The sequence below is a fragment of the Gymnoscopelus braueri genome (genome assembly GCF_963280865.1).
Source record: "Gymnoscopelus braueri genome assembly, chromosome: 20".
NCBI classification, from domain to species: Eukaryota; Metazoa; Chordata; class Actinopteri; order Myctophiformes; family Myctophidae; genus Gymnoscopelus; species Gymnoscopelus braueri.
Genome location: NC_137622.1, coordinates 32,184,975 through 32,208,975, shown reverse-complemented (window position 1 = coordinate 32,208,975; position 24,001 = coordinate 32,184,975). Strand labels below are relative to the sequence as shown.

General features: G+C 39.8%; 2 protein-coding genes across 2 annotated transcripts in view; both read left to right on the top strand.

The window, feature by feature from the left end:
- tmtops3a (teleost multiple tissue opsin 3a) overlaps nucleotides 1–15,117 on the top strand; it is a gene marked incomplete at both ends in the record, with an annotated part of 16,124 nt that extends 1,007 nt beyond the window's left edge. Inside the window, 3 exons of the mRNA XM_080415604.1 lie at nucleotides 2,687–3,015; nucleotides 13,008–13,241; nucleotides 14,890–15,117. Of these exons, the coding sequence (XP_080271730.1) occupies nucleotides 2,687–3,015; nucleotides 13,008–13,241; nucleotides 14,890–15,117 (791 nt within the window). The remainder of the gene's footprint in view (nucleotides 1–2,686; nucleotides 3,016–13,007; nucleotides 13,242–14,889) is intronic.
- A 5,152-nt stretch (nucleotides 15,118–20,269) lies between these two features.
- On the top strand, nucleotides 20,270–23,980 carry cd40lg (CD40 ligand). Its single transcript, XM_080415755.1, has 4 exons — nucleotides 20,270–20,541; nucleotides 21,116–21,143; nucleotides 21,251–21,352; nucleotides 21,460–23,980. Exons 1-4 carry the CDS (start codon nucleotides 20,353–20,355, stop codon nucleotides 21,840–21,842), a joined length of 702 nt encoding a protein of 233 aa, XP_080271881.1. The 5' UTR covers nucleotides 20,270–20,352; the 3' UTR covers nucleotides 21,843–23,980.
- Nucleotides 23,981–24,001: the final 21 nt, after the last annotated feature.

Genomic DNA, 24,001 nt, shown 5'->3' with positions numbered 1-24,001 from the left:
GAAACATTGTTTTCTCACTCAACAGTATACAAACCAACAGTATAAGTGTAAACAGGGTATCTTTAAATACCTCCAAAATGAAAAAAAATCAAAATAGACTAGTAAGACCATTACTATGCCAAAAGTAACCAACAAACTATACTATAAAGAATTGTCAAACATTGGCCAAATTGTCAAATATGAAACATTTTGAAAATAGACGATCTCCAAGCTCACAATTGTTATTTTCACAATATTTATCTGTGGAACCGAGTCAAACTAAATGTAATGCCTCATCTCCTACAATTGCAAGTGCTTGTCAGGGTGGGGGGTCTGGGAACACTTGCTCTAGGACAGGGGTCCTCAACCTTTTTAGGCAGCGACACCCCAAAATAATCATATTTGAAGTGACAAGCACTTGGAATTGTAGGAGTTGAGGCATTACGTTTAGTTGTTAGCTTGTAGATTGGCTTTATTTATTTTTTGCCTCTTTCTTGTATTATATGAAAATTTGGCATTTTTTTTAATAGTCTAGTTTGTTTTGTTAGTTACTTTTGATGCAGTAATGGTCTTTTTTCTTTACTTTCTTTTTCTTAAAAAAAATCTAATTGTCACTTCACCGTCATCTGGGGACCTCCCAAAAATAATGTGGAGACCCCCCCCCCGGGGGGTCCCGACCCACAGGCTGAGAACCACTGCACTAGGACACAACACACAGCCAGGAGGTGCCGGGGAACCTTCCAGCTCCTGGATTGCTGCTCTGCCTCCTCAACTTAAAACAAATTTATTTCATTTTGAAAGTCTCTTGAAACTCATTCCATGCTATAGGAGCACAATAGCTAAAATCACTGCTTCCCAGCTCGGTGTTGACTCATTGGATCTCAAGAACCAGAAATAGAAACAGTTGGAGGAGTGAACCGTTGCCCACTCTTCCTCAAATATGAAAAGCAATGAGACACTTGGTTATCAGTGAGATCGTTGACAGCAATGTGTTCTAGACTTTAAAAAGCTCATTGTGGTAATTACTACACTGGGGGATAATTCATGAGTGTAAGTAGGAAGAAAGCATGCACAATTAAACCAAGAAAATGGGACCCAAGTCCTCTATTCCATCAGGTAATTAAATGCAATCATCGGCTACGCCAGGCCCAAAGTAGCCCCAGATTATATGTCTGGCTTTATATGACTGGAGCAGAGTCATCTGGCTGGCTAATGGGAGATAATGTGAAGTTAAACTCACATGTATAGAAATACAAGCCGAAAATAGGTGGCCATAGATGAGTGTGTAGAGACTGAGTTTGTCTGGGAATCGTTGGTTCATCCGCCGGCCCACCCTGTCTGCGTCAAAGTGTCCCTGAGCAAGACACTTAACCCCTTACTGCTCCCTGGGTGCTGTATTAGCACCCACTGCTCCTAATTGTTAGAATGCAGGACACATTTCACGTATGGGCAAAAGTACAGTGACAAATACCCCCAACAACAACAACAATTTAGCTAGCAAGCCAGCTGTACTGTATGTTGCTGAGGTTACTGTGCTGACAACACGACGGGTTATTGTATGGGTGCCTGTGTAAGGAGTTCCCGCTTGGGGCTAGAGTTAAAGCCAAATATCTAGGCTCTCCCTCCCTCCATCTCTTCCTCTCTCACTCCCTCTCTCTTTCTACTTCCTGTCCTTCTCTCTCCCTCCCTCCCTCTCTCCCTCTCTCTCCCTCGCTGATCGAGCTCTGGTTTGTGACACACAACAGAAACCATTGCCTAACAACACAGATTTGCACTTATGTTGGTGATCCCTCTATATTTGGGTGTAATCTAGGTACACATTTTACAGTTCCTTTTGGAACGTGGAACATAACCTTTTTAGGTTGTGCCCACTGTCCTGCCATAAGAATATATTGTATGCAGTGGACGACAGTAACAAAATACATTTACTTGAGTACTGTATTTGTATTTAGTACTTGTGTACTAAATACATTTTGTACACAATATATTTATTAATTTATATTTATGACTTTCACTCCACTACATTTCAAAGACAAATAATTGTACTTTTGACTGCATTTCTAGTAAGGGAAAAAGTACAATTAACCACTTAAGCCCTATTTCATCCTATATTAAAATTGGCTAATGGGAGGACCAGCAAGCCGGCGGACCACGTCATCACGCTCATGTCACTATGACTCAGCCATAACCAAATAAGGAGTTCCCAATGCAGGTACGCCCAAATATGGAATGTGTTGTCTAACTTCAATGTGTCGTCATGGCATCAGGCTCAAACAAATCAGTCAGCTGTAAACTCCATATATGGGGACAAAAGGGGGCATGCCCATATATGGGCATGGCAGAAGGACTGACCGATACAGAGATCTCCATATATGGGCATATCGTTCAGAACGGCGGTGAAACTTGTGTGAACTCTAAATAATAGATCCACAGTACAAGCTCAGAAAGCGTTACGATTCAATGCTTTGTACTTCAGTATTTCAACAAAATAATTTACTGAGCGACTTTCACTTGTAGTCGAGTCACATTTGACCAGGAATATTACAGTATACTTTGACTCAAGTACTGGGGTTGAGTACTGTACTTTGCCCACCACTGACTGTATGGCTATATAATATATATAATGCTAGATTATTAACTTAACCTCAGCAATAATGTGTAACCCGTGTTGATCATGCGTCCCTTTCCAACGCTCTCTTGCTTCCAGGGATTGTGTCGCTGGTGTCCTTATCCATACTGTCCTACGAGCGTTATACTGCCGTGCTGTGCTCCACCAAGGTGGACATCTCCAACTTCAGGAAGGCGTGGCTGTGTGTGGGGATCTCCTGGCTCTACTCTCTCTTCTGGACCCTGCCGCCCCTCCTGGGTTGGAGCAGCTACGGGCCCGAGGGGCCCGGCACCACGTGTTCGGTCCAGTGGCACGTGCGCTCGGCTACCAGTGTCTCTTACGTGCTGTGTCTGTTCATCTTCTGCCTGTTGCTTCCCCTTCTGCTTATGGTGTATTGCTACAGCCAAATCCTGAAGACCATCAGGAGGGTGAGTTTGCACCTTTCAAGTGCAGCACTTATGACGATGCAATGTTGTATTGGCAAGTAACATTTTAGTTTCTTCTCAATGCAACATATGCCAACAACACCACATATTGCTAACATTTACAACTGCGGGATCAATGCAGACCTCGGGATCACTAAGAATTCCTTGTTTGGCACAGCATGATATATAATCAGTTGAAAGTGAAAATGTGCATTTTTACAAATTAGACCCAGAGATGACTAGAATATAAATCCATATGATTATTGGTCTTAGTTGAACTACTTGTTTACTCAAGAATCACAAGGTCAGTCTGCATACACATAGTAACACAGGTATTTGTTTGATTATTATAAATCATAGAATCACATTCCCTATCCCATGCCCAGTTTCCCCTCATGAACTAAAACCTCACACTACCAAATTGAAAGTGGTGACAATGAATAAATCATACAGTACTGTAGAATCTACACCTATGGCGTATATCAACTTAAATTTGAGTAAAAGAAAAGGGGATCCAAACCTATAAGGAATGAATAAGTAAATGAAGAGGCTCCAGGAAAGGTTTTCAAATTATAAGAATATTGGATCATACAGCTCCAGGTGGGTGGATTGATTTGTTTTTATCTTATCTAATTTGAAACATATCACCAAATTGCTAAGCAACAGAGGCGCAGTAGGGGGGCCTGGTGGCTTCCAGTATAATATGATTATTCTGCATGCTTGCTAAAAGAGATAGAAAAGGAATCTTTCCATTTGGTTCTTGAGGCTGATTTGCAACTTCTATTGCCATTTCGAAAGTCCAAATTTGGAGTAATGCATGCGGTAGCTTGTGCACATGTATAGCATATGCTTACTGGAGGCAAGTTTGCTGACACTGGGCTAGTTACTGCATCAGAAGATAGGTATGATAATGGAGGCAAATTACGCTGATGATAACACTTAAAACTCAAACTTGTATTGCAGTGGAAAAAGGTACCATGTATTGAAAGGTTTAGACAAAATCAAGAAAAAGACAAACAAAAACACAGTATGGCCATTCACAGTTATATATATTCAACACGATCCAAACAAGGCTCCTTCAATAAAGCAACCAGCTCAGTCTTTAACCCTGCACTCCCCAATCCCCAAGCCCAGGTAAAGCAGTCAGTGTCAAGTCAGAGGGGCATGTGCGGGGCAGTGTGTGTGTGTGTGCGTATGAGATAGGGGTTTGGGTCAATGGTGTGTTGGCTGTTGCAGATTGTCCTACCCGCCCTGGCAGGACAAAGAAAGCTGTGGGCCTCCAGAGTAGTGTTGAAGATCAGGTTCGAATCACTCTAAGTGGGGTATGTCGCCATCATCCTCACACATACTGTATCAGAACTCCTCAGTCGGCTCATGTTCTCCGAAAAACCTGGCCTGTATATAACATAAAGGCCAATGTAAAATGCTTGAACTAAATGACAACCTTAACAAAAGTTTAACAAAACAGCTTTACAAGAAAAACACTGAATATTGAAATGTTTTATGTTTGAAATGTTATTTAAAGTTTAAAGTCATCATGTTTCACTCACCAATCTGATTTCAGTCAGTGTTATGAATTGACACCAGCAATCAGCAAAATGAATGGAAATTAAAAAAACAGCTGTTTTTGAACATACAATAATGCATCAAAGGTACATTCTGAATGTAAGCAAATGTGTCTCAGTACCGACCTGCAGCAGCTCCTGTACTGCAGCATTTACCTCACTACTACAGGCTGACGCTACTACTTTTACCAAGGTGTGACTAGTTTGTGACTGCTGATTGGTGTGACTGGAATACCCACCCACAGGAATGCACAGACAGCAGTCACATTGCCATTGACACCAATACATTTAACACAGAATTGTGCCCTACACACAAGATGTGCTACAATTATAGTTGCCAGTGGCGCAATTCCAGCATTCATTTGGCATTTCCCCATGTTCCTCTTCTTGTCTGGGTTGTCACACAGAGAGTGAAAGAATAAAAAGATGGGGACCAATTACTGTATTGAAACCTGGGTGTTCATTTGGGGATATATGAGATCCGATGCAGTGGTGATACTGTACCATATGAGCAAAAACATCTGAGAGTGGGGTAGGTTACATTTTTTTAGACACATCATTAAAAATGACATAGCTACCATCGATATCTCAGAAAGGTAATTTCCTGCGACAGAATGTAGAATCCAATCTAGATTGGGGAAATTGATGGCCGTTATATACTGTACAGTATATGGGACATGGACAATCAAAGCTGAGCTAAACTGTGACCAGATTGTTAAAGTGGCAAGAACGACAGTATTGGGTGACTAATGTCTATGGGGATAGTGTCAATCTGAATGTAAACAGGAATGTTGACACACATCCAGTAGAATTACGCAGGCTAGGGGTCACTAGGTGTAAAATAAAAAAATCAAGTCTCTCTTTCCCAGTGCCCAAACAGCCAGGCCACGCAGGTTTATAATCCCAAGAATTAAGGATTTATTTTTATTTTTTAAGATAAAAGCAATTAATGTACACATTATCTCAGGCTGGGATCATATAAGCATAAATACAAAACAAACCTTTTCTTGCCTAGCATAAAGGAAACCAAAAATACAAATATCTTACCTAATATACTAGAAAAAGTGCTCCTCGGAGCACAGGTCTCCGCCAGGTCAGGTAGGTTATTGTGGGCCAGCAATATCGTTGGAATATGAAGAATTGCACAGATCCATCTTGATCACATGACTATAGAGATAATGTGTAGCCTACCGATGCGTGATGTTTGGACAAAATCTGTAGGAGTAATATAAAAAAATTTAGGAAAAAAATCGCCCCCCTGGTGGTGCTATAATAGGGCAATGTCAAAAGGGTGGCATTTGTTCCTCAATGTAGTGCGAATGTGCGTGCAAAGTTTCATCGCAATCGGACGTTGCGTTCATGATTTGAGGCATTTTGTTCAAAACGAGCCACTCCTGCAAACTTTAGATGTCAATCTTAGCCAATCAGGATGGAATATGAAAAATCAAACAGATTCTTCTTGATCACATGACTACAGAGATCATGTGTACTGATTTGCGTGAAATTTAGATACAATTTGAAGGGGTAATATAAAAAATTTGTTTTACATAGGTCGGCCTCCTGGTGGCGCTGTAAAAGGCAGATGTGAAAAAGGCAGGGCAAAGGTTTTTCCTTGGCATCTAGGGAGTGTGCATACAAAGTTTTACGCAGATCGGTGCAGTTATAGTTAAAAACGTGAATCGGCCTGTTATAGCGCTACCATGAGGCTGATTTGAAAAGTTTCAAGTGGCACTCCGTTTATTATTTGAGGCATTTTGAGGCATGTGTCTCAGTACCGACCTGCAGCAGCTCCTGTACTGCAGCATTTACCTCACTACTACAGGCTGACGCTACTACTTTTACCAAGGTGTGACTAGTTTGTGACTGCTGATTGGTGTGACTGGAATACACACCCACAGGAATGCACAGACAGCAGTCACATTGCCATTGACACCAATACATTTAACACAGAATTGTGCCCTACACACAAGATGTGCTACAATTATAGTTGCCAGTGGCGCAATTCCAGCATTCATTTGGCATTTCCCCATGTTCCTCTTCTTGTCTGGGTTGTCACACAGAGAGTGAAAGAATAAAAAGATGGGGACCAATTACTGTATTGAAACCTGGGTGTTCATTTGGGGATATATGAGATCCGATGCAGTGGTGATACTGTACCATATGAGCAAAAACATCTGAGAGTGGGGTAGGTTACATTTTTTTTGACACATCATTAAAAATGACATAGCTACCATCGATATCTCAGAAAGGTAATTTCCTGCGACAGAATGTAGAATCCAATCTAGATTGGGGAAATTGATGGCCGTTATATACTGTACAGTATATGGGACATGGACAATCAAAGCTGAGCTAAACTGTGACCAGATTGTTAAAGTGGCAAGAACGACAGTATTGGGTGACTAATGTCTATGGGGATAGTGTCAATCTGAATGTAAACAGGAATGTTGACACACATCCAGTAGAATTACGCAGGCTAGGGGTCACTAGGTGTAAAATAAAAAAATCAAGTCTCTCTTTCCCAGTGCCCAAACAGCCAGGCCACGCAGGTTTATAATCCCAAGAATTAAGGATTTATTTTTATTTTTTAAGATAAAAGCAATTAATGTACACATTATCTCAGGCTGGGATCATATAAGCATAAATACAAAACAAACCTTTTCTTGCCTAGCATAAAGGAAACCAAAAATACAAATATCTTACCTAATATACTAGAAAAAGTGCTCCTCGGAGCACAGGTCTCCGCCAGGTCAGGTAGGTTATTGTGGGCCAGCAATATCGTTGGAATATGAAGAATTGCACAGATCCATCTTGATCACATGACTATAGAGATAATGTGTAGCCTACCGATGCGTGATGTTTGGACAAAATCTGTAGGAGTAATATAAAAAAATTTAGGAAAAAAATCGCCCCCCTGGTGGTGCTATAATAGGGCAATGTCAAAAGGGTGGCATTTGTTCCTCAATGTAGTGCGAATGTGCGTGCAAAGTTTCATCGCAATCGGACGTTGCGTTCATGATTTGAGGCATTTTGTTCAAAACGAGCCACTCCTGCAAACTTTAGATGTCAATCTTAGCCAATCAGGATGGAATATGAAAAATCAAACAGATTCTTCTTGATCACATGACTACAGAGATCATGTGTACTGATTTGCGTGAAATTTAGATACAATTTGAAGGGGTAATATAAAAAATTTGTTTTACATAGGTCGGCCTCCTGGTGGCGCTGTAAAAGGCAGATGTGAAAAAGGCAGGGCAAAGGTTTTTCCTTGGCATCTAGGGAGTGTGCATACAAAGTTTTACGCAGATCGGTGCAGTTATAGTTAAAAACGCGAATCGGCCTGTTATAGCGCCACCATGAGGCTGATTTGAAAAGTTTCAAGTGGCACTCCGTTTATTATTTGAGGCATTTTGTTCAAAACAGAGCACTCTGTTTTGAACAAAAACTTTGGAAGCCAATCTTAGCCAATCAGGATGGAATATGAAAGAGACCTTTTTTTTATACGAATATTTTTTTGTTGCAAAAATTGACCTCCTGCTGGCGCTATAACAGGCCGATCTGAAAAATTTGGGGCAGAGGTTCTGCTTTGGCAGTAAGTGTGCGTGCACAGTTTCGCTGCGATCGGCCCAATGGTGCCGGAGATTAGCTGCTCGCAGACAGACACACGTACGCACGGACGGACGGACAGGGTGCAAAACATAGTCTCTGCCACACCTTGGCCTGGCGGAGACAATTAATAACAAAAAGAGAGGTCACCCACCCCTACACACACACAGAACTTTAACCCATGGCAAAGGCAATTCTAAAAGCAGGACAGAGTGCTGGTGTTTGGAGGCTGGCTAGAACGATGACATCTGATAAACAGGAGACTGTCAGCTTTATAGTGCAGTCCACCAACACAGGATCCAATCACCACCTATAGTTAGCCAGTCACATTCAGACACCACTCAGTCACCATTCACACCAACTGGTAGTCAATCAGCCACCCACACACACCAATGAGGGAAGAAAGATAATACACAGGGCAACACTAGCCTGCAGGATCCAGACTGCTTCGCTACGTTTGGCTGATTTCTTTTTTTTTTTCACTTCGCTACACAGTCTTGACAGGGTCTTAATTGACTCATATTTCATTCTATTTCCAATGCATGAAGATACTGTACTGGTACAGAGATTTTGCACATTTAGTGTAAGATTTCAACTTTGAAATTGCACTAAAGTAAACATTCAAGTTTGGGGTCACCAAAAAGTGGAGAACCCCTGGATTAGATTGATACACAACAGCTGTGTTTTCATACCCAGCTCAAAGTATAATTAGTTTTAGCAAGGCCAGGTGTGACTGCTAAAATCAGCCATCACCCACCCTACAATGCTAAAAGTATATCAAGGGGTATGCAAATTTGATTTTTCCTTCTTCAGTACAGATGGAGCAGTGCCATCTGTTGTTGACTAAACAATCTCCTCTAGTCCCATCCCAGACCCTGTTCCATCCACCAATCTAACCCAGTACATTATTACATCTTATTATACGGCTTGGTTGAATGCTTGATTCTAATTGGTCAATCATCGGTCATTATTTCTTGATAATGACTGATGAGCTCAATAACAGACCGCTGTCTAATCAAAGACTCAGAGCACCTGCTCATGTCAACCTGCGCTGTTTGGTTTTATTCTGTAATCCAACATGACAGCCATTTACAAGTCATTTACAACTAAACGTTGCTCTCAAGAATGTTTTTTTTAAACATTTGAAGTGAGAAATAGATGATGCAATAACCGAAAAGTGATTTTATTTGATCCACTACACTTCCTTGTTTATCGTGGCGCACCAACGCAAGAATATCAAAACACTCGCCCCAAAACACTGTCGCCCCGGGGCAAATCCGGCGGTATTATAGGCAAATCTGGTGTTATATACTATATACTGTAGAATGGTGGCGAGTGTGTTTTGGGGGCGAGTCTTCGGGTTACCGTATGGACTACTGTCATTTGTTTTCCGAGGTGGACTTCTCCGCCCAGCCCAATACTTGGAATGGAATACTTTCAATGCCGTAAGCAAGGAAATACTTAGTTTTGTTGTTACTTTTGGGTCAAATTATTTATTTACTTATTAAGTAGCCGTGTAATAAGCAGGATAATGTATGGGGAGGTGGTCATTATTGAAAAGGAAAGCCCTTCAGGGTGATTATCCACCTCCGCGATAATCACCCTGTCGGGCTTTAATTTTCAATAATGACCACCTCCCCATACATTATCCCTTGCATATATGTGTCCTCACATACTGAGAGACTGAAAAAGGAGAGAATTGGAAGAATATAAGTGTGCGCTCAGAACAGAAGGCAATTTAAATTTGAATTGATCCTTCTGTCCTTCACATCTCAAAGGATGCCATGTGCAACAAGGTGTAGGTGAGATTGAAAAAGAAGAAGGGGAGAATGGGAGGAATATAAGTGTGCACTCTCTGAATATGAGGCAATATACACTCACATGCTAATCAAGTGTATGTTCTGCATCTATGTGCATGTTAACACACTTTCTGCACAAGACCCACTACATTTTATTTACTTCTTATGAATATCCTACTTTGTGAACATATTTCACCACTTTTCTTTCCTTTTCTTTTTACTGCACAAAATGTTCAGTAATGTCAGGTATTTATAGTATAAGCTGTGATATACACTTTTTCATACAATGATGGCTCACATGTTCCTTTCCTTCTATGCCTCAAGTCATTACACAATAGATTATAGATAATTGTAAATGCCTATCTTAATTAAGAATATATAGTCAGGGGATATTAGCAGAAAGATTTCCAATCTTGGAATAAATTCCTTACCAAAAAAAATCTCCACCAATGTGTTTGTAAAAGTGTCTAGTAACACGTCTCACAAAGACTGAAATGCAGTTTCCCTAGGGAAATTTTTGACAGCTGCTGAAAGTTGATCAAAATTTAATTCTGTTTTAAGTAGCATGTGAGGGGTCAAGCTAGGGTGTTTTTATGATTCTGAATCCATTGCAAGCATTTGTTTTGCACCAAAACCACTCCTTGGGCTAAAAACGGCCCAATCTCAATGGGCTTTTTACACAAAAAGTATACCTGGAAAAGGATGGCAATGTCCGTTTTTTGGTGCAAAACAAATGCTTGCAATGGATTCAGAATCACACCCTAGTTTGACCCCTCACATGCTACTTAAAACAGAATAAAAATTAGATTTTTTTTCCCCATATAAGGTTATGGTGGGTACCCCAACTTTCAGGAGCTGTCAAAAATTCTCCTAGGGAAACTGTATTTCAGTCTTTGTGAGATGTGTTACTAGACACCTTTACAAACACATTGGTGAAGATTTTTTTTGGTAAGGAATTTATTCCAAGATGTTTTTAATATCCCCTGACTAATAGTATCGTATTGTATCTCTATTACCATCATTGACGGCATCTCCAATGCCATTGGCAACCGTGTGACAGTCATTCCCTGACAATGGACAACCAGAAAAATGAATAGACATGCCTAAGAGACAGAGATGTCATTTCCACTGCCTTCTCCTATATATATCATTCCACTCAGTGGCAACGCCTCAATGGCCCTAATTATGTCAGCAACACTGTGGCAAGTTGAGATGACAAGTTCCTCTGCTTGGGACAACAGAGCAGGTTGCAGGGTGAGTTATGTCTGCACAGGCTCCCATTAACATCTGTAACAAAACATGTGTTTTAAAGGTTATACGGGGCACAGAGTTAGACAATCATACTGTGGGAGGCCAACACTCTGTATGTGGCTACTCCTGTTGATTCGTCCAGCGAGTTCAGAATCGGGTGGGGGTTCAGGAGCCAAGAAAGCAACGTCTCCTATTGGATATCAGTGACTCATCCGCACCTCAGAAGGGATTACATAAACCGAGCATTCACCCAGGGAATAGATCATTAGGAGCTCTGGACTGGCGGTCGGGTCACTCTGTGCGCCTTGATGTCACCTGTACACATGAATGAATCACCTGTGAGGTATTTTTAGATTGTAAGAGAAGTCCGTCTTGTCTCTATTGGCTACACGCTATTATGTAAGTGACAAGCCTTTTCTCTTGGAGGCGAGAGCATCTCTGCAGACTTGATTAGTGTACTGGTGAATGGGTCTCCGCCATCCACCCGCCACTTTCCAACCGAGAACCCTGCCTCAGGGATTTTCTTAGAAACAGGGCCATCAACCTCAGCCTACCTCTGGTGTCTGAAAGGTGACTTAAATTCAAGTTAGTATCATTACGGATCAAGCTTGGATTTCATGTTTTTTTTTATTATTATTCCTGACTGTCAGCAGCATATTGAAATGCCAGACACAATACAGCAATATTTTGCCTACGTTTATTTGTACTAATAGGCTCCAACCACTTCAAAACACACTTTTTGCTACTACTCCTACAGATTTTGTCCAAATCACACACAAACCGCTACACATTATCTCTGGGGTCATGTGATCAAGATGTATTAAGTTAGATTTTTCAGATCCCATCCCAAGTGGCTTTGACCAAAGTGTCCAATGTTTTCAGGCCCTGGGTACGCAACCCGGCCTGGCGGAGACCTGTGCTACGAAGAGCAAACCTTTCTTGTTTTTTATCTATTTATTCCACAATGTAAACCTGTGTAAATGTAAAAAAAAATATCAATTTGAGAATAAAATGACAAAAAATTAGAAGAGGTGACCGACAGAGGCGTTGGGATCATGACAGGCAGTCCTCTGATAAAGCTCTACCACTGGGCCCTGCATGCTAATTTTAACTCCAACCTCAACACCTACAGTAGTATCCTGCTGCTCAACTCCACCACACATAAAACACCAAGTAATTGGCGTGTAAAATAACTAATACGTAATGCTGGATATGTTTTGTCTCTAAGCCTACAGGGTTATTTTGCTGCTTTAGTTAGATATAGACGAATCCACAGACGCGCTGCCTGTAGCTGCCTGTAGGCGGCCATTGCTGCGGTGTCACGTCCGCGTAGCGTTGACACCGCAGCAATGGCTGCGCGCAGGGCAGCGCTCCGTGGATTCGTGTATACTAGGCTGGACCAGGCTGGACCAGAACTACTATCAAAAACCCTTAAATAGCCAATCCAATGCCTCACCCCTAGCCCTATAGACACTTTCGGCTGTAGATCTTTTCCAGGCTTTTCTCCTCATGAGATGACATTAGGTAGATAGCCCGGAAAGTTTGGAAACCGAGGGCAGAGTGAGAGGGAAGGACATGCAACAAAGGTCTACAGATGGAATCTAACCTGAACCTGAATCTTACACAGTCAAAGAATAACATTTTGTGTGACACTAAATGAAAATGAAATTAATGAATGAATAGTGTCATTGATCAGAGCATCTCCTGAAAATGACTGACCGACGTGGTTGTTTTGGCCATGTTTGCTTCTTTCTCCTCTCCTCTTCCCCGTGTCCAGGTGGGTAAGGTCAACCTACTGTCGGCCCAGAGGCGGGAGCAGCACATTCTCCTGATGGTGCTGTCCATGGTGTCCTGCTACCTTCTCTGCTGGATGCCCTATGGCATCATCGCCCTGCTGGCCACCTTTGGTCGGTCGGGCCTGGTCACCCCGATGGCCAGCGTGGTGCCCTCCATCCTGGCCAAGCTCAGCACCGTCGTCAACCCTGTCCTCTATGTGTTCCTTAATAAGCAGGTGAGGGGGGTCCGCACAGTCGAGGAGTGGGTGAGGATTTGCACAGGCAACGTCGCTGTTTACATACTGTTTTGACCGGGACTGAATTAACGAGGGTTCGTGCAATTTATTTATTTCATATCCCCCAGTGGCGTACCCACCATAGAGGCAGGGCAGGCGGCCGCCTGCCCAACTAAAATCTAGCCTCCCCTAGAAAATAAAGTAAAAGGCTGAAAAACAGGCAGTGAAAAAAATCCAAAGAGAATAGTGGTCGTCGGACCTCCTCGTCCATTCACGCGGGCCATTCACATTCTCTGCTGAATGGATACGGTAGTGATTGGCTGCCTCCAATCACTACCGTATCCATTCAGCAGAGCGACGTCGCCTATAGTGATGCAAATGTATGCCTTTATCTTCATGGGGTGCCAGGAGTGCCAGGTGTGGGGGTCATCACCTGTACTCACCTGGCATAAAAGGGGCTCTGAGTCTGAGATCAGCTTGAGCCATTAAACTACAACATGAAGAGACCACCGCTGAATAATTGATTGATTGATTGATTATACTTGCATATTGTTTTTATTCATGTTTTTCAGTTTTGTAGTCAGTGTAGTGTTGTTGTTAACTTGTTTCCCCAAAGATTTCCCCCCGAGTACAACCCCCCCCCCCCCCCTCGCCTGCCCTAAATGTAATTTCTGGGAACGCCACTGATATCCCCTCAATGTTTTTCGATTTTAGCTCGACCTTGAAGTTATTGTGGCAAACACGGGGGGCTGTTATGAACTCTGAGCGGATTTGTTTCAATGAATTGGTGGCGTAAGGATATTAGGGGGACACATGATTTCTCATGATTGTCATATTAGTAAAAATTTGCTTATCTGTTGTTTATTGGATACAAAATATGTATTACTGAGGGCAAGGTCAACATAAAAGTAATAGCCAAGATATGACCTTTTATTTACTTTGTGATACAAGATGACCTTGACATTGATCTATAACATGCGACTAAGACATATCTAATGGTACTGATATCGAAAAATTAAGGTTCTGGCCCATGGACTATCGGGAGGACTACGGTATAACACTGGGGCTTCTGTGACATTAAGGACCCTGTCTAGACCTGTAATGATCTTGTCCTTCTCTGTGTGCTCCTCAGCACCGTCCCCCAGATGCTGCATACAGTATTTAAGACAAAGGTGGCATACTTATGTGGCAACAACAAGAGCTCTATTGAGCCAGGTCGATGTGAGGGATAATGTACAATGAGCCAAAAACTATTGGAAAATAAATCCAGACAGGGTGATGCGGGACCGATGCGATGAGGTCCTGCTTTACCCTGAAGGGATTTATTTCAAAATCAATAATTTCACACAAGGTATGGATTTACCACGGCTTTTTTTATTAGCTTGCAAGCTTCATCTTCCATAGTAACGTAATCAGATGCAGAGCAGCGGTCTGTTATTCAGAACAGTGGCCTGCTTTCAGGAAATAACAGTCGGCAGAATGCCTTGATTGACTAGTCAGAGTCGAGTATTCAACAAAGCAGTATAATTAAGTAATAATAAGAGATGTATGTGTATGTGAGTGTATGTGGAAAATGACTTCACACAAATGTCTAATGCAGAAGTCCATTATCTGTACTGAGTATGTGATTGATTGGTATTTTCCTTAGTTTAATAGGTGCTTCGTGGCCTTCTGGAAGTGCAGTGAGGAACCCCAGTCTGCCCACCATGGCTTTAACACCCAACAGAGCAGCAGAGAGGTACACCCGACACCAGGGACACAGTCCTTTCGCCTCGGCATTGCCCACACACACGTCTCCCCCAACTCCTTACAAACCCACAGGAGCCTTAGGAACCCTGCAAACAAGATGTCCCTCGTTGTCCACTACACTCCATGATGGTTCTCAAAACCATGCTTTAAAAACCATTACATGCACCTATGTTTGCCTTCTATCTGTATTACTCAAGACTGCCATTGGTTTTTATCTTGCAAATGAATGTAAAGTAAAAAAAAAAGCCTTTAAATGTTTGCAAACCCTGAATGCTCCATGAGTGCCATGTTGTTTCTGGGGCTGAACTATGGGTTTATCCCAGTAGAACCTGATAATATGAATATACTGAGTTATTTTGGATTTACTTCCATCAGTATCACCCTGTCTTCTTTGTCTTCAGAGATGTTCTATTGCCTTCCAAAAAGCAGAGCATTACATGAGCACAAGGGGAGGGCATTGATGAAAAAAATATTTGATTGATTATTTATTTATTATTGATTATTTTATATATTGTATTACCTAAAAAAAGAGATTTTATGTATTTGTTTTTTAAATGTTGATCAATCAAAGGTGAGTTAACAGTAATGGCGTATCACCTCATACTGTTAATGCCAACACCAGTTAATTCATTGGATTTAAATGAATTGAAGTGAATCTGAAGAACATATCTTTAACCAGATACAATCAAACCACTAAAAGATATTATTTTTTTTCTGATGTCAGTGTCACCTGCAGTGCCCCCTTAGGGTGCAGTGCCTTCACTCTGCCCTCTGCCAGGCTTATTCAGGCCTATCCTTGTCTGTAGTTGCAACTCGTTGGAAAAAGCAAGTTAGAAATTAAGCACATGGTCTGTTTTTACCCTCCTATTTTTTATGCATGCTTGAATATACATCAATTTCACTCCGGTGTCACTTTCAGGCCTCTACTATACAGTCCACCCCTACGAGCATTTGATTCTAGTTTTAAAAAGTAAGCACAGGGAGTGGAAGCCTGACAGGGAATGACATTATGGCAACACCCGTGTATGCTGTTCTCTTCAGTAACAAAGGTGCGTTGAGGCGTCCAGTTTTCAAAGTAAATGTACCAACACAATGCTATACAAACCAATGGCCATTTCATCAGACATTATCTATGGTCAACCAAAAGCACAAATATATATCAGCTTAAATATGTCTGCTACAGTACAATATAGGGAAGACCCAGTACAGAATGTGTCTCCAAAAACATTACATTGATCTGTGGGAATAGCGCCTTTTTATTGCACTTTATTGTTAGAGCAAAATGTTTGTAAATGTATTGTCTACAAATGAAGGATTCATTGCTTGACAACAAGTGCAGATAATCTGGGTCTTAATGTTGTTTGCACTGTAATCTACTACTGAATCATGGCTCTCTTATAGTTATAGGACAACTATTTGAAGAGCCACATTTTGTGGCAACAGACTGAACTGTAGCTAAAACAACAACTTAAAAATAAAAAGTAAATTCCCTCACAACTACTACTACAAAGAAACCACTAGGGGAAGCTATGAGCCATTGAAAATGATATACATCCAGTGCAATTTATATGAACATATATGTACAATACATGTTGCATGTCGCTTTAGCAGTTATTTAAGCAATTGATGAATATTGTCTTGTACCAGTCTGTATGTGTACAGTATGGGTATAAACTATCATATTGTTATTTTTAGTTTAATTTGAATCGTTTCACCTTTTCCCAGATGTTGTAGCCAGGTTTTTTATAAAAAAAAGAACTGAAGCATTTTGTAGCTCAATGTAGGCATTTTTGTACAATTTCTTCTTTTGGAAATGTGCTTTAAAAGGTGTTTCTCAAAAGGAAGCACCAGCAATGGCTTCCTAGTAGGAGATGAATTCATTTACATTACGTATTTTCATTGCAACCACCTGCATATTTTGTCAATACATTTTGACAATAAAAGTTACATCTAATTTTTGTATGATGTTCCTTATATTCTTTATGTGGGAGTCAGAAAGTCACCTATGTGTCGAAATGTCCCTGAGCAAGACACTTAACCTGCTCCCCGGTGCTGCATAGCAACCGGTATTATTAATGGTAAATGCAGAGTACAAACTTAAGGTATGTGCAAATGTACAGTGACAAACACCCCTACAACAACAACTAAAGGGGACTAAATTATAATAATTGTTTCCTAAATCTTTGAAGGCAGCTCTCCTACCAAATAATACGGTCAGGAGAAGGCGTGCTCTACTCAAGGGGAGTCTTGAGAAGTAGCCTAGTCTCTTGAGATTAGCTGGGTGCAGATTCTTGAGAATACATACAATAAAGGATTATCCGCACTCTCTTCAGTTATATTCTTGATTTATTTTTAAAGATGAACAGCCGCAGCAGACAGTCTATTTAGAGAAACGGACGCGTTTCGGCACGTCGGCCTTCCTCAGCGTTTCAAACTAGAATACATCAAAAAGGAAGTGACATACTGTATATAACTATGCGATAGTGTACAGCTGATTCTCATTGGTGAACACAACTTTGTACATAGTGGTATTTTTTCTGTATTATCTGTATTTTCATGTTGATTTTTGAACTGTTTGGTTGCTACTATATATGTCTATGAAATTAACTCAAGGACCCCAACGGAAACAAGTCCGCAAGGACTTTTTTGGCCGGACCTTTTAGACAAAAGCATTATAAATGTAACTGTGTTGTTTTACATTCTTTTGCCTAATAAAAATTTCAATCAATCAATCAAAAAAGATCTGCCAGGTTGAAAGTGGTTAACTGTTGCAGCACCATTGCACATAACGGTCCATTAATGCTACTGTATTTGAAAAAATGTAAGGAAAGAAACCCCCCCCCAATGTATTATTCTATTACATTATCTTTTCAAATAATGAATTAAATCGATTAGTTCAATTAACTGTTACACCCCTAATCTCATCCTCTGTGTCCCCATTCACAGCAATCTTCCTGTCTACCAAATGTCTCACTGTCATGGTAATTGCGGGTAGGGTTCTCACCACACTTTAAAATAGAGTTGCATGGAAACCATCTTTGCCCGCCAAAAGACTGGTTGATACTGACTCATTGTGCAACCAAGAACAAGGTAAGTAGAAGTAGGCTACCACACCTTGGTTGCATCCGCTACGTCGACAAGCATTCTTGTTGCTCTCTGACCAGCGCGTCAACTTAAAATACTATGTTGTCTTACCAGAACCTGTGGGTATACGTATACCTGAACACAGGAAACTGAAAGTGGCCTCATTCAAAAAAAGTTCCTACCCACATTAACCACTCCCATCATAATGTACACAGTCCACCATGGCTTATACTGCAGTGTAGACTTAGTGTACAAGTGCTGTGTCAGGCTTTCCTCAAGATACTGACGGAGGAAGGACCTAGGCTCTAAAGTAGCCTGGCAGCACATCGCGGGTTCGAGTCCCGTTCCCGACGATCTTTGCTGCATAAGCCCCAAAAAGATCTTTAAAAAAAATAAAAAATACTGACTATAATACTGACTGAATATAATAATACTGTATGTTCTGTAAGAAAGTTGGGACATGAATACAAATATTATACAAAAAAAAAAGAAAGATCAAGTGGCACCGGCTAACCATAATGATGACCTGCTCCAAGTCCATATTTTTCCTCAAAAGGGGGGCACTCACTCTACAGGCATTATAAATGTGGGTATTAGAAAAAAGTTAACTTACTTAACTAACTGTAACTATATTGTTCACCTCTGTCATAGTTATAATTGTGTTGCGCACTCTGCAATCCACTTGAGTTTTAAAAACAATATACTTACAGTTAGAGTGCTTGTTGTGGACAGTTAACAGTTTGCAGAATAGATTTAGAATAGTTCTAAAAATTCTCGGTAGCACTTGCTATGCGTCCTATGTGTATAATGCATCATGAACATACTTATAAGGCATTATAATCTTCTCATAACCCTGTATAATCAGATTTATAAGAGCTCATAAATACTCATAATGCTTTATTACCATAACCATAACACATTATAAGGCATTTTATAATGACTTATAAGTATCAAGTGTTATAATACTTCATGATTGCTGCCAAACTGGTGACAATTGCTATGCATCCCAAATTATTTATCATAGTTATAATCCATTATAATCAATTGATAATGCTTTATTATCACTGTTATAATGTGTCATAATTATTATAATGCAATATTATAATGCATTATACTATGATTATAAGTTATTATAAGCGGTCATTTGTTACTTTATGATCATTTGATGAGGCTTTATTATCACGTTTATAATACCTTATTATCACTTATAAGGCATTATACTGTGATTATAAGTTATTATAAAGTGAACATTTGTAACATTATGATCATTTTATAAGATGTTATTATTACATTTTTATCACCTTTAAATCAATGTAATAGTGCATTTTAATTACTGTTATAATGCATTACACTATGATCATAAGTTATTATAAGTGGCCATTTGTTACTTTAAGATCATTTAATAATGCTGTATTATAATGTCTAAAATGCCTTATACTCACTGTCATAACGCATTTTAATCACTGTTATAATGCCTTATTATCACTTATAATGCATTATAACTGTGATTATAATACATTATAGCATAGCATTATCAATTGATTATAATGGATTATAACTATGAGAATTCCTTTTGGGTTGCATAGCAAGTTTTACAAAGTGGGGAGCAATTATGAAGTATTATAATACTTGACATTATAAGTCATTATAACATGTTGTATAATGTGTTATGATTGCATTATACGTTGTTATGAATATGTATAACTGTAATCATCACGTGTTATAAGCATAATACAATCCATTTATACTTGAACTTATAAGTCATTATAATAAGCTTTGTAATGTGTCATGGTTATGGTTATAAAGCATTATGATTATTTATAAGCTCTCATAAATGTGATTATAACAGATTATGATCAGCATTACAATGCCTTATAAGTATGTGTATAATGCGTTATACACATGGGATGAATAGCATCCATCAAATATGGTTTCTTTGCTGAGGTTCTTTGCTCTCAAACATACCCTGAGCACTTATTTCCAAGTGAACAGGTGGATAATTCTGTGAGTCTTACATTGCATAGTAACTCTTCCTTTGTTGCCCTAGGAACAAAAAAAAAAGTGCAAAGCTGAGGCACCTACGAAACCAAGATGTGTGCATGCCTGTACACAAGCACACCTCCCTCGTGACCTCTGTCACACAGCAGCACATAAAAGAGGTCAGAACTTCCTGAAAGTAACAAGAGAAGAACTGACTTGCTGGGCAGCACAGTTGTTCAGAGGTACATGGGATGTTACGGCTGCCAGGCCTCTCTGGGTTTCACCATCTCTCTGTAGAATGATCAACACGTACCACACTAGCATGGCTCCTCCACCCATTCCTCCACGACTGAGCAGGATGGACCTTATTCCAGGTCCATCATATGGACACAGCAAGTCTCTCATTAGATTTCTGGTTGGGGTAGCATTGCTCCATTTGCTGCTGTCTGCTGGAGGATTCATCTGGTTGTATCACATTGGAAGGAAGGTAATTATCACTTTTTTTCTGGTTAGAAAATACTTATTGTACTGATTACACGGGTAATAAGGATGAACACATTTATTTTAGTGAATCTAGGAAAACAATAAATAGGATTTATTATTATTATTGTTGATATCATATAATTTTTATAATGTATTTTTTATTGGAAACCAAAGTGACAGAAAAAAGTTGAATACAATCAACTAAGTACATTCTTGTTTCATAGACATATAATTTGTAACTACCGCCTAAAAATAATCTATTTCATTGTTAGTTAACCTCAGTTATTTAAATAGTCAAGAGTTACTGTAACAATTCTGCATAAAAGATGTTTATTTCAATATAGAAATACACATGTGGATGTTTTAATACATTTTTGACTGATCTCTTAAAATATCAATGTTGTTACCAAAATTAGATATGTGTTAAATGACAGTTAAAATACCACCTTGCTATCATTCAAAGAACAATTCATCTAAAGAAACAAAAGGTGTGATGTACCCAGAAAAAACATTTATACTGTAAGTGCCTGTTTAGTTATGAGGAAGTAACACCTTTTTTTTCTCTTTCCTTTTTACAGAAGGACGCAAACGACACAAACGCAAAAGGTATGCAAACATTCACTTACATCTCATATCTTTCGCAGTATGTTGCAAGAACATCTGAAAAAGCTCTGCACAGATACAGTGTCTGACTTTTCTGTTCTCTCTTTCAGCTGCTCTTCTCTCTATGGAAGCGTCTATGGAAGCGTCTATGGAAGCGTCTCACCGTATCATGGCGAGCATGATAGTCAAGCAGCCTCAACCGTCAAGCGAATGTAAGAATCTATAGGCCATACTTGTGAACGAATCACCCCAATGATAAGTAGCAAAAAAGAGTGGCACATTGAACTTCAGAATAAGTTTTCCTTTCCTCTCTCTATAGCGCCAGGATACCTGCCGTGGAACATGGACCACTCGAACCTCAGGCACGTCGGTTTCTATACAGTCTATGGTTTCTCCCACCCCACCTGGGTGACGGTGGAGCAGCCCGGTGACTACATGGTCCATGCCAGGGTCAGCTTCTCCAAGGGGTCCAAGCTCCCGCTGGTAAGCAGAATCAAGCTGAGGCACGGTGAAAAGGGCCAGGAGGAGGACATAGTGAAGGCCTACTGCAGCCTGAGAAGCGACATCACTAACATGTGTACGGCCTCTGGGGAACAGCTGATCACTCTGGAGGCGGGGGACCAGCTCGCTGTCTGGGTGCAAGACCTCTCCGCGGTGGACTATGCGAAGGAAGCCACAACGTTTTGGATGTACAAGCTATAGGACACATACAATACGGTACCGTGGATGGATGTAGGTCATATGAGGGTTACCTTCAGCCATCATGGAGAGGACTCAATGCCATTGCGGATGTGTTGAAATGGGACAGAACCAAGAGACTTATGGAATGAGCAGTTTGATGGTTTTGCATCTTTGATGTCAAGAGACTACATTGTTGAACTTTAATTTATTACAGCTGGATTGTATTTATTGATTTAAATTAAATCTATGTGCAGTAAAATGATTTTTAATATTTAAACCAAAACAATGTTCTATTTCTTCTCCTATGTTAAAACTTCTGTCACTCTATTTTGAGAGTTTTGTCAGAGATACACAGACAAAAATTGGAGATGAAATTGTTGACACTCGACACTCTAAATTATTCACTAGATTTGTGTAGCACAAGTGGAATTGCACAGATGTTTCAGAGATAGACAGTCAAGCACACTGAGGGGCATCATGCAAGCCAAAAGGCCCCCTAAATCAATTAGAGAAGGGGGCATGTACGTAGAGAAGGGGGCATGTACGTCTTTCCCCTGAAAAAATAAACATAAAATAAGTTTCTGCTGATATCTGACATTCAAAGACAGTTCACTACCATAAGACATCCGAGGGATTGTAACTGAGTGCCTGCTACTAGCCAACTAACTTGTAAAGCAAACTATGCCTATATTTCTCAATTGCAATTAAGTGTGAATAACTTATTGCATTTAATGTGGTTAGAAACGTGTTAGAAAAGGGATTGATTGATGCTCTAGTTAGCCTACTAACCTCTGTAGCCAAATCTCTAGCAGAGTTTTGTATGCATGCTGTTGCACAACCTTTTGGGGGAAAGAAAACATAGGGAAAGGGTGTGTTATTAGAAAATGTTTGACTCAAAATATAAATATAAAATATAAACACATTTATTATGGAAAATAATAGCCAACTGTGAAAACAAATCAGAGGGGGCACATGAGCACATTTCTCATTATTTTGAGATACTAAATCATCATTTTGATTGTCTCGTTATGCGATGCTAGTCATTATTTTGAGATAATATCTCAAAATAATGACTTAGCATCGCATAACGAGACAATCGAAGTATGACATATTATGTCATACTTTTGGGAAAGTTTCTCATTATGATATATTAAATACATTATTTCTAGATACATTATTATTTTGAGATAAGTCAAAGAGCAAAAACAATGTACAGTAAAAGTGTAGGCTAATATACATTAGGAAGGCACTGCACAGACTTTTTGATTGATTGATTATTGAATATTTCATAGATATAAAAACAAATATTTAGATCTAAGTAGGCCTTAAAATGATTGGTGAATTTGATTTTTTTTTTATGGGTGACACCACTCCTGCAATTTCTTCCAGCAATTTTGTTGATTGAAAATTATAAATGCCCAATGTTTAACAATGCACTGTGATGTCAAAATGAGTCATCAGCACCAGTTTTGGGGAATAACAATGTATTAATTAATACTGTAATATTATTACTTTCCACAGTAATTAGGAGTGTAACTTATTACAATTGCCAAAACAGTAATATTAGTTATTGGTCCGAGTAACTTTGAGTTATTGAACACGATTCGTTTTTGACCGAGATAGATATATTAAGCCTATCATTTATATTCCATAGTAAGAGGTTGTCAGGTGCGTAGAACAGATCTACAACTAAGGTGTCAACACATTGGGGGGCAAAAGGCAATATAGTAATATAACTTGTAATGTAATTACACTTGATACCAAGTAATGTCATGTAAGTCATGTAATGTTATTGCTTTTTGAAGGAGTAATAAGTAGCTAGAAAACTATTACGCCTCCCGAGTCATTTACCCAACCATGATCTTCACAAGTTGTTGCTGAGCTAGAATAGATATATTTAATTCACAGCCACAACTAACGAACTAGCTAGCTAGAGCCAATAATAATACATATACATATATTGTTGCTGTCAGGAACAAACCTTGTATGTCCCTATTCCCCCCCCCCCCCCCCCGAATAAAAGAATTGTATACTTTGAAAGTGCCAGTGCATTACATTAAGTTTGACTCAGTTCCAGTGCAAGGCGTTGTGAGCTTGTAGATCAGCCATTTTCGCAAAGTTTGCCTCTTTCTTATGTAATATTTGACGATTTGACCAATTTGGTATTGAAAAGGTCTTAA

Coding starts and splice junctions, on each gene's coding strand:
- cd40lg (XM_080415755.1), top strand. CDS start 20,353: ATGATCAACACGTACCACACTAGCATGGCTCCTCCACCCATTCCTCCA. Junction 20,542..21,115: donor TGTATCACATTGGAAGGAAG/GTAATTATCACT, acceptor TCCTTTTTACAG/AAGGACGCAAACGACACAAA. Junction 21,353..21,459: donor GCCTCAACCGTCAAGCGAAT/GTAAGAATCTAT, acceptor CTCTCTCTATAG/CGCCAGGATACCTGCCGTGG.